This window comes from Pteropus alecto, unplaced genomic scaffold (assembly GCF_000325575.1).
Source record: "Pteropus alecto unplaced genomic scaffold, ASM32557v1 scaffold76, whole genome shotgun sequence".
Lineage (NCBI taxonomy): Eukaryota > Metazoa > Chordata > Mammalia > Chiroptera > Pteropodidae > Pteropus > Pteropus alecto.
The window spans coordinates 4279420-4291280 of record NW_006443138.1 but is presented as its reverse complement, the minus strand read 5'-3'; the positions used below and the strand labels follow the sequence as shown (position 1 = coordinate 4291280).

The following is an 11861-nucleotide window of genomic DNA, read 5'->3' as shown; positions in this document are numbered from 1 at the left end:
GCCTCAAGGAGAGAGGGAGGTGTCTTAAGAGGAACACAGACTCCATTTTGGAAAGCTGAGATTCAAATCCCTACTCTGACATTTTAGCTTTATGACTTTGGGCAGGTCCCTGAAGACCCTAATTTGATTTCATATGTGAAATAGAGATAACACTTGCTTTGAGGAGTGAAGTGCCCGCCATAAATGAAGTGCTCAAGAAATGTTCTTTCACTCCTAACTAGGTGGAACTTTTTTTTTTTCACTTTTTTTTTTAATTAAGTTTATTGGAGTAACATTGGTTAATACAATTATGTAATTTTCAGGTGTACATTATAATTTGGCGTCTGTATATTCAATTGTGTGTTTACCACCCAAAGTCCAGTTTTAGATGGAACTCTTAAAGGGAACGCTTTCCTTCAGGTTAGTCAATGCAAATATTCCATTACACCCACCTGTCACCTTTAGAATGAAGCTTTTAAGAAACCCTCTGGCTAGTGCATAGTGAGGTATACAAGTACAAAATTCCCTTATACAGAAGCAGCGTCTGACTGAGTCTTCGGGAGCAACTGAAGGTTGCACAGTTTACCCAGGAGTAAATTATGCCAACATGGAAGATAGAAATCCTTTCTAGTGGGCATGGGCATGGTAGGTGGGATTGAGAGGAGAAGGTTATTGACCTTAAAGGCTAACAGGGCTACACCAACCTTTCCCTGTACAGTTGTTATGTTTCAGGAGCCATGATGTGATCTGGGTGTATCTGAAAATCTGCTGAAGAGAGGGTTGTTTGCTAAAATGGTTTCACTGCATTTCAAAGTCACAGAAAGCAAACCTCTCAAAGAGAGAGAAAGCCCTGCAAATAAGAGGACTTTAAAATGAGCATCTCATTTACAAAAAGCCTATTCAAAAACAAAATTCACACCATTAACTAAAGGGCAAAATATCACGATTATCACTTGGACTTGTTAAAAGCAAACTTGTTCCTTGGTCTTCAGGCCAGTGCTACATGTAAACTGAAACCCTCTTCTGAGACTACATCTAGAAGAAACACATTAGCTGTGCTGTGTGGCGTCGATCTGGGAGGTTTCTATTGTTCTTTAAAACCCACATTATTTAATCATTCTGATCAAACTTCACAAAGGCTGCAAAACAAGTTAGCATTTTAGTTTTAAACCAGAATAGATCCAAGGTTTTTACGTATTGGAAAACACAAACTTTAACTTTTCACCCGTGTTTAATGCTCTTCAGGATGTTATTTTTCAATACAAGACAAAACATTTTGGGGGCTTCTTTTAATGTCAACATATGCAGTACTGCGGAGATGTATATTTGGTTTTCCTTTACAGGAGCAGAATTTGATTCTATACCACAGACTCATGTATAACTGAAATGAAAAAACTCATTCATTCTATTTTCTGCTTATCTGGTGGCGGGGGGTAGGAGGGTAGAGTGGAAATTCTACATGTGCAAGAATTGTCATACTAGAAATGTCAGACTATGACCGGCCCTATTATACTAATATTTGCAGCTATCATACCATATCGTGTTAAGTGTTATTTCTTCTTTGCTTCTCTTCATTCATATTTTTGCCTTTTTTTAAAGTTCAGATTCAGAATTCTATCTTTAAATTTTATAGTATGCTTAGAGGCAAGTTCATGAGGGCTGGGAGGAATGTTAAATGAGAAATGTGATTCTTTCTTTCTCTACGAAGTGCTGGTACTACAAGCTCTTAAATGTACTCCGCACTAAAAAAATTAAAAAAGAAAATTCATCTAGTAAATATGACTCTTGAACTTGGAAGTGCTTAGCATTAGTGCCTGGTGTACAAGGTGAGTTTACTCTATATTTATTGATGAAGGAAGATAAAAAACACTACTATTTATATCACATGTGTGTCTTGCTTCCCTCCTGTTATCAAAATTCTACAGCTTGGTAGGACTTCTAGGTAGGACTTTAGAAAGCATTTTGTCTGGCCCCTTCATTTAACAAGTAAGAAAACTTCTGAATATGTTATGATTTCCAAGGCATAGTTCTATGGTTTATTTGAGGGCCAGGAGTTTTTGGTTATCAGCTGCAGTTAACACACATTTCCAGTCCCTTTATAACCTTATAGAGAGCTGCTCTCTAAACCTAACTTCCAACCTGCATTTCAGGTTACTGGAGATATCGACCTTGCAGCAAATATAAAATATTTGACAGCATATAATAGTAGAAAGATCCTAAGCTTCAGGATGATATCTGAATTCAAACCCAGGTGCCACCATTGCTAGAGTTGAACATGAGACATATCAGTTTACCTCTCTGAATCACAGTTTCTCATTTGTGAGATAAAGACCAAAATGCCTACATTAGAGAATTAAATGAGCTAAGACAAAAACGACATTATTTAGTAGATATCCAAATGTAATTTCTTCTTTCCCTCCATATTTAGAAATGTTACCTGTAAAAAAAATACTTCCCAATTTTGTGAGTTTCCACAGTGATTTTCTGAGCATCACCTTACTTAAGTAGGACAGCTATTACTTTCGCAGTTTTACAAATGGGAGATTAAGAGATCTGCCCACATTCATAAGGAGTGGAACTGAGACCCAATCTGATTTCAAAGCAATAAAGGGTCTGTTCTTCTGGGAGATATTCCCATATAAAATAAAACAGCCATGGGCAAGTTTTAAAAATCAAAACCTTCTAGTGTAAGAAACACATGAGTAGTTGAAAGTAAAACATTTCCAAGATTCCTATAAAGAAATGGACAAGAGCTGAGACTGGTAACCAAGAGAAGCAACCAGTTTGGACTTCTGGGTCAAATTTAGATAGTAATTTTTTGCTATTCTAAATGCTCTTGTCATATTTAATATGTACTGTAATAATAGATGAAAGCCAGAACTGCCCTACTCCTACTCAATCAGTGAGTCTGCACAAAAATATAAATAAGTAAATAAATAAGAGCTAGAAAAATATTTGAGTGTAATAGTACCTTGCTTTATTTTCATGTATCTCTATGTATGTCTGGATAGATAGATAGATAGATAGATGGATGGATGGATGGATAGATAGATAGATAGATAGATAGATAGATAGATAGATAAATGATAGATGGATGGACGGACGGAAGACAAGCAGACAGACAGATATCTTAAGAATAAAATCTGTAGAGAAAGAGTATATGAAGCCAACTATCCAAAGTTTATAAAGTCACATTTTATTTTTTCAGTTGTTCTCTTAAAAATATAAAGCGTAAATCAATGTGCCCTGGCATCGAAATCAACTGGACTAATCAGTCCGATTCAGCATTGAGTAACTCTCATTTTACCTTTTTGATAATCCAGTTCTATGGGTTTCTAAATTTTAAGTGCAGCCATTTATAGTCCTAAAAAGATGTTACAAGTGTGCCATCACTATATTTTGCAATGGGAAATGTAAGTAAATTCTAGCACCCATCATAGTTGGTGCTCATTTTACCCAAAGATGCCCTCATTGTCAACACCCACATCATTATTTATGCACCCGTCTTCACCTATACAAGCACTAAATTAAAGCCAAGGCCAAAATGGCAAGAAAAGTGATTTTCAAAGTTTAAGATTCTCTTCCTTTAAACTGTCCTTCTATCCCTTTTGTAATCAGAAAAATCAATAGCAATGATACAAGAGTTTACATGGGTTACTTTCTGAGCAAACTGACCCTTACATTATCCTGGAGAAAGAAGAGTGACTGCACTATTTCTTACTAAATCAATTAGAAGATGCCATTCAAAATTGTTCAGTGTATTAAAGCAATAAAGAATAAATAAACTAATAACCTAAAATATAATAAGTTCTTTATTCACATTTTCCTCCTGGTTGGCAGAACAAAGACTCATTACTAAAATATTTGGAATCTAGAATGGTGAAATTCATTGTTCCATCCTTGTGCCAAACTGTATGGTAGCAAGGCGTGTTCTGGAAACTGCAGAAAGTAAACTAATAAGGCAAGATAAATGTGAATGACTTAACTGACACAAAAGGCTCTTCGGCATCCATCTATTCTCAAGAAAGAAGTGAGTACAATAGAATACCAATCTGGTATATTCTAACTCCTTAGAAAATGATCTGTTGAGACTTTCAGATAAAAATGAGCCATGGGAGCAGGTCAGTCAAAGTAATGAGGAGTTTTTGATGAAAAAGTTGAACAAAAGGACAGCTTCTAGAGAATGAGAACTATGGATCCCTTGAAATAAAGTTACTTGATAAAATAATTCAAATGTACTTGAATCTCCTATATTTGGATCATAATCTATGACTCAAAGGTATTTCTGGAATTTACTGATGCATTAAGGCTTGGTCCTCCCTGGCAATGTGAAATGAAAAAAATGAGTCAATTGTTTAGGTAAGTCAGCCTAAAATAGCAAGATAGTGGAGACAACAACTGGGCTTTACTTAATTCTACCTGCCTGGACTCATTTATACACTCAGACACGGCCTTGGATCCCAGTGGAAATAACTTGCCCTTTAAAACACAGAGGAATCAAACTAAATCATATTAGCAACATAAAAATCAGGGTTAGAATCGTATGAGAACTTCCAATACCATCTTTCCCTGACTTACCTATAATGATACCTTTGGTTACTCTCTTCAAATGAGCCTTCTATATTCTGGAAAAAAAAAATCTGTCCTCATTCAGCATCTATGCTCTGACATTTATCTGCAATGATGTGTAAAACCCACATTCCCTCATCCTAAAATACCTATGATTGGCATTAGTAATCATTTATGAAAAATGAACCACATTTCTAGGACTGTGATTAGGAGCACAAATCTGCCTTTATAGTATTCAATTAATATCAGGCCTTCTCTGTACAAGCAAATGGAAGATGTAAATTAACTGTTCACCTGAACACATTATTTGAATTATATATCCTTTACCTTGAAGATATTTTCATTCTGAACTTTGCTCTCTAGGTCTGGTCATTATACCTAAAGTCAAAAGGAAGTTCAAGCAAATCTATGACATTATGAAGTCGGACTATCTCATACATGAGATCTTTTTTTTTGTATGCAATTTCCTTCTATGAAAATTTAATTCAACCTAAAAAATCTTTTCCTAAAAGTACTTGAATGAGAACTGGCTTGAGGCACACAGATGAATTTGACTCATGACCTTAAATTAAACACTGGGAGACTAATGACAACCCCTCTAGTATTCTCTCATGATTAAAAAGCCACAACCAAAACCCTAAACCAAACATAAAGAAGATGATATCGTTCTTCTCTCCAAACGTGGGAAATGGTGAAAATACAAAGTATTTCCATCCAGCACCAACATGAGAGGAAAACAAAACAAAAAGGAAATTAAGAGTCAACGGGTCGCAGGTATATCTCAAACTAAAACATAAATAAAGAGGTCAAGACACGCGTGTGCGCACATACACACACACACACACACACGAATAAATTATTCAGGTAAACATTAACTTCTGGTTTTATTAAGATAACAATATGAAACTGGTTCAGAAACAAATTTTAAGCACTTGGATTGGAGTTCTTAGACGTGACTAGAATTGCTACATAACGGTCATCTATGGGAATTTGTCATACTGGAATATAAGCAGATTGAAGAATAATTACCTTTTCCAAAAGTTCTAAGATTAACAAATTGTTTTTATAAATGTTTGCTCTATATATTACACAAATCAATTTTATATTGAATATGGCCTGAAATTAAAGTGATTGCTAATTTAGTAGTCAAGCACTTGGTCTTGCAACATTCTGCATGCATTGTCAAGTTTCACATTGCTAATTTTCCAACAAGCAGTTATGTTTTCAAATGCCCCAAGGCCAGTTACTGAGACCAAACATAAACTTTGAAAGAAACTCCAAGCAGCAAGAAAGTTTAAACACACAACATCATCAGGATTCCAGTGTACATTGCATCTCGTCTAATTTTAGAGTTCTATTCTCTTATATACTTACCAGTTTTTGTTACATATTTTTCATTTTGATGAATCTCAGTTTTCAGGAGAATACCCAATTTATTAATCATAGAAGACTTCTTGTATCTACTCTGGTAGGTCTAACAAGGTATGTTTATCTTACATGTTATGAATAATATAACTTTTTCTTAAAATGATTGCTTCTCAAAATCCTAACAAACATGTTTTGTTGGAATACAATACATGTTTTTGATAAATAAATATATGTTTGATAATCATATTTATATAGGGTAGTAGCAAACTCAATAAATACTGATTTGAAAATGAAAATACATTAAGTTTACGTATGCCATGAACAATTCATCAATGTCATTTGTCGTTTTGCAAAGTATTATCTTCTCCAAATGAAGCATAATTTATAAAACTAAAGAAATATAACAGTCATGGTATGGGCAAATATATTCACTTTGATCAGAAGGGGGATTTTTATAACGGAATTGTGTAAAATAATTTTGTCTGGAAGAATGAAAGATTTCAGGGAAGGATTTCTTTGGGAATAAGAAAATCTACTTTTGTTTTGGAAGTTGTAGTATGTATGCATACACATGCAGAACTATCAGAGATGAGTGGCCTAGCAGGGTCATTGTAAATGCCTACCACTAAAGTAACTAAAAATAAATCAAACCTCACTTGGGAAGAGAGCAAATTTTTTGTTGTTTTGCTTTAGGTGGTAAATTAGACACAAGTCTCACCTTTCCTTGTCAAAAAGGATTTTGTCAGTCAGTGATAAACTGTTCAAAATGAAAGAAGGTAATGGAGCATCTCTTTACTTATTCAAAAAAAATAGAAAAAAGAATTCCTTCTTTTGTATTAAATTTTAAATAATTTATTTATGGTGAGATTTACAAATCCTTCTTGGGAGATGTTATAATGATGCATTTTTCTGAGCAGTTACATCATAGTTTAAATGTTTGTAGCTACCTACCAAGTTAGTCTCTGCCATCTCATTAGGGCAAAATTGTTAGGTGAATCCCACACTATGCAACATAAAAAAACCTTCTTTGTTAAATTAGCTCTTTTCAGTTAATTTAATAAATCAGGTAAAATGTAAGAGAAAGTATTCATATCAGGAATAGAAGATTATATATTGTCACATTTAAATGACAGGGTAATTTAGAGCTACTTTAAAGTTTATTGATTAAATGTCAGTCACAAATCTTCATTCTGAGAAACAGTTATATTTAAATATATTAGAAATCTGCTCCTTCAATTCTGTTCAAGACTGTTAAAATAAAACAGAAAAGAACTCATAGTTATACCCTAAATAACTTTACATGTGTCACTGGTTGCTATGGCAGTTTACAACACTAAAAACCATCACATATAATATGGTTAGTGCCCATAATCACAGAGAAAACCACATAAAACATTAATCCCCAAAAGATGGGCATATGGTCCTTTTAAACAGATACTGTACATGGTATACTCAAATTTACTTCTGAATTTTGAACGTTTGTTTTTAGCTACTGGACAAACCTACAGATGAAATACAAAAATTTTTTTCAGATTTATTTATAAAGCTAAAAAATGTAACTTTTACAGTCACCTTCACTTCTCTATACATGCATTGACCCTGAGATATTTCCTCTTTGCTAGCTCAAAGACAACCAACACGAAGTTATTTTACACTGCAATTCGAAATTTATAAAGAAAAACACTGGAACTTATACTTGACTGGATTCTAGCCTGGCCCGCAAAATACAATGAGTCAGATATCTGTTTAAAAAAACTTCTCATTATCCCACTTAGAGCATTTCTATATCACCTGATAGAAAGGCTTTTTGAGAGATTATAAAAGATTACATTACATGCTTATTATAACCAAGCAGTATCCTTTATCATCACATTCAAAGCTGTAAAATTCATGACCTTTTTCCAATATTCTATAATCGATTTACTTCTAATTATTATCTATGTGGCAAAATACTTAATTTTAACAGGGGGATTTGGTTTTGCAGTAGTCTTGTAAATAAACACAAAGTAAATTAATCTTTATTATTTTTGAAGTAAACTGCAAAATCTACGGTTTTGATTTGTATTTAACTATTTCACAACTGGCCCAAAACTTAATGATGTCATTCTCCACTTCCCCTTCTCACCCCAGCACCCCCGTTTTAAGTTTCATATTATTTGGTCATTGTTTGTTTAAAACAACACCTCAGCATCTTCGTGGACTTTTTATGCTAAGCCTCTGCTTAGAAATCTTACTAATATTAAAGGTAGGTAGGAAATGAGTCTTGGGTTACCCAGTTGGAACAAATTCTTAGATGCAGATCTAGAATGGGAAAGTTACAGAGAGGTTCCTGATGTCCTTGAGAAAGCTGAGAGGATTTGACTTGAGAAATCTCACCTTTTGAGCTGCTTTGGAAGGACTCTTGTTTTTGCTGCCTTTGGGTCTTCCCCTGGGTCTCTTAGGAGAGGGCTCACCGGTTGGCTCCTAATTGTGGGGGGAAAAAAATGCTGTTGTGGCAAGAATGTCTGTAAGAAATTGACCCTGACACTATAGTTATATTTTCTGCATGTGCTGCTCCACCGAACTGTTGGAACACATTCAATTCAAGCATAAATAGTGATGATGGTACAGCGTTTGCAGTTAGGGGAAATAACTGTACTTTTAATTCAAGGGTTCAAAGAGGAAATTGTATTTTACATATGAAAAGTAGATTCTATTTCAACCCTACAACAGTAACAAAGGGCGACAAGGTGGCATGTTCTAGAAAAAAAGTCATACATTTTTAAGGTGAAAAAGTTGCATGGTTATGCATTTGGCAACTCAGAAATAATAAGCATTTTATACAAATACTACTAGCATTTCAAACAACAGAAATATAAAGCTAATATAAATATTTCAACCATCTTCCTTATTGAAAAGATGGTTTTTAATCATCTCTACATATCTGTATTGTAGGTCAATTATGACTCAATCAACACATTGAGTGAAATACTGGAGCAATTATCCAAGTTCTTCAACTCGAAATAACTCCATTCCCTTTAAAATTTCCAAATAATTATGGTAAATCTGTTGTGGGAGGTTTTACTTGAATTATCTAGATAATTGCTTCAATTCTCCACTTCCTTTTGGAGATGTAGGCATGGTCTCTAGTCCAAATTTAAATATCTTTTGATAAAAATGAACAATTTCTCCAAAACTTTCTTTTGAGAAAACTCATGGGGGTGAACTGGTGACATCTAAAAGGGGGAAAAAGTGAGAAGGAATGGAAATATCTGGAAAGGAGAAATTGAAACTATCAATAGGTTTAGCAAAACTTTAAATGGCTTCTATGCCAAGTAGTAAATACTCAAGTGGTTAAGAGAATGCAATGATTAATATTCCAGTTCCCAAATATTTATCCTGTGAATCATAAATTTACATTTCATTCAGATTCGGTGATTAAATGAGACTAATTAACTTAAAACTCATGAACGTCTTCAATACAAATTCTCATCCTAGTTAGAGAATCTGAAAGTTTCTGTGGGACCAGTGGGCACATCCGGAGCAAACACATCGGAGACACATTTTCCTTTCTTTGTGAACTCTGCCTTAACTCAAAGGTAAAAAATCTCCAGTCACCTCCAGACCCCACTGCAATTTCTTTTGGATTCTATTTTGGAGGTGGGAGGCAATTAGAAGAGCAAGAGAGAGCTGGGTGGCGGGTGGGAAACAAGGCGGGGGGGAAGGGCAGAGACCTCCTGGGAGGTGTAAAACAGGATCCTAACGCGGTATTAAGTGTCGTTGGCCAGAGCGGGAAAACTCAGGGGCCTCTAGATGGGCTTATTTCCTTTGATGATTTCAAAAAGGTACAACCCTCTCCGTTTCTCAAAAACTCGCTGGCAAGCAAACATTGTTCGATTTCCCCACCTTGCTCTCGGGCAGCTTTGGAACTCTAGGATAATTTTCTAATAGGCCTATTTGCCATGAAGGAAGAGCTTTAAGGCTACATACAGAACGGAGAAAAAGTTTTAAAGTCCGCGGAAGCGGAGTTTAAATGCTCTCAGTAGACATGTCCCGCTCCAGCCCTGCCCGCCAAGGCTTGGAAATTGCAGCGAACAAAACCCCCCGCCCTGCGCGCTGCGCGCAGCTCTGCAAGCGCCGGCTGCACGCTTAATTGGTTGCATCCGCAGACAAAACCCTCCACTCCGCGGGGTCCCGGGCGCCCCTCGATCGTCTCCCCCCAACCCCCAGCCAATGGCCCTGGAGTTTATGCATGCATGTGCCTAAATGTAGCACATTTAATGTGTGCAGCTCCGAGGCGCGGCATCAAGGGGCAAAAGGGGGACTGGGTGCCTGGCAAGGAAGTGACTCTAACTACGGTGCACCCTTTCGGACACTACTTTCCAACGCGCCCTTGGCCAAACGAGCTAAACCTGTCCCATGCGGACCCAGGCTCTCCCGCAGCCCCTGCTCCGGGACACCTCGGCTGCTGCGGCCGGCAGATCGGCCGCCGCGCAGCATTTAAAGAGCCCTAAGAGGACCCCGCGGGCCCACGAGTTCTTTGTCGGGAGGGCGCGAGTCTTGGGCCACCGAGAACTTGGGGAGGGCGCCAAAGGGGCGGCTGCAGAGTGCCAGACTCGGGCCCACGAGCAGCCCTAGTTGGCGGGAGAAAAAGCCAACGGCCCCCAGGACTTCAGCTCCTCCAACTCTGCCTCACAGAACTCCCCTGCCCCAAGCACTTCCTTCCCCTGAGGCAATTGTAAAGTGGCTCGGAAAGCGCCTGGTGATCCCTGGATTGTTGGAACCCGTCCGCTTCCAGTCACCAGGAGCCACCGCGCCACTGAGGGCGGTGCACAATAGCGAAAGTCCGAGGACGCGCTTCGCGGGATCCCACCTCCCGCCTCCACCCCGCCGCCCGCCGCGGCTCCCCACCTCCCTGCCTGGAGGGACGCGGGCGCCGGGAAGCTCATCCGCGCGCTGGCGACAGAGACTCCGCAGCCCACTCCCCGGCCGGCGGGAAGCGTGCGGCGGCCGCGGCGACTGGACTCCCGCGCTCGGGTGGCTGCGCGTCGCAGGGGCCTTGCAAAGGGAGCGGAGGTGGGCTGGTGCCCCCACCTCGCCCGCATACTGACTTGCTGCTGCTTCCTGGGTCGGCCGCGTCCTCTCTTCTGAGGCGCCGGGGCGGCAGGTTGTCCCTGGGCTGAAGTGGACGGCTGCCCGGCGCCTTCACCGCGTGCGCTCATCCTGCCTCCCGCCGCCGCTACCGCCGCTGCAGCCGCTTCGCCTCCGCCGCCCCCAATCGGCCCAGCACCTTTCGGGAGAGTGGGTGATAGGGCTGGAGAATGAGGCAGGGGGAGCAAGAGCTGAAGTGCTGCGAGGGCTGCTGCTGCTTATGCTGCCGCCGCTGCCACCATCAACACCGGACGTCCAGAGGCTGCCAAAAAGAGAGAAGAGGGGAGGAGGAGGAGAGAAGGAGGCGCTGCTGGTGGTGGCGGCAGCGGTGGGTGGGTGCCGGAGGTGAAGGTGGCGGTGGAGGTAGCGAGAGGAGGAGGAAAGCAAAGGAGAAGGAAAAGAGGATTTGAAGTTGGGAGGCTTCCCTCTCGGTTTGAGATCAGGAGTTGCGGTCACCGGGAGCACTTCGGAAACGGCTTGGAAAGGGAAGAGACTTGGAGTGAATTGTGTCCCTTGAAATGTTAGGCGGGGAAAGAATTCCTCCTCCTCTTCCCCCCCGCTCCGCGCTCTCAGAGCAAGAAAGAGAGAGAGAGAGACGAGGGAAGGAGGGAATAAGAAAGGGTAGTAAGGGAGAGAGAGAGAGAGGGAGAGAATGAGAGAGAGAGAGACAAATAGCGCCTTGGGCAGTCGAAAAGCCAAGGGAGGATGAGGAGTCTGCCGGGACCGGGTCGGGCACTGAGCGCAGGCAAGGGAAGAGCAGTGGGTGGCACCGCGCCTCCTCGGGTGGCGGGAGCAGGCGGCAGCGGCACGGGAAA

The 11861-nt window shown here is 39.7% G+C and overlaps 1 protein-coding gene across 2 annotated transcripts in view; it reads right to left on the bottom strand.

The window, feature by feature from the left end:
- The window catches only part of HMGA2 (high mobility group AT-hook 2), a 127208-nt gene extending 115560 nt beyond the window's left edge, over nucleotides 1-11648 (bottom strand). For both annotated transcript variants that reach the window (XM_015598403.2, XM_025041022.1), the window contains exons 1-2: nucleotides 11007-11648; nucleotides 8293-8379 (exon numbers count right to left, since the gene is read on the bottom strand). In XM_015598403.2, the coding sequence (XP_015453889.1) occupies nucleotides 8293-8379; nucleotides 11007-11117 (198 nt within the window). In that variant the 5' untranslated portion in view covers nucleotides 11118-11648. The remainder of the gene's footprint in view (nucleotides 1-8292; nucleotides 8380-11006) is intronic.
- Between the last annotated feature and the right edge of the window lie 213 nt (nucleotides 11649-11861).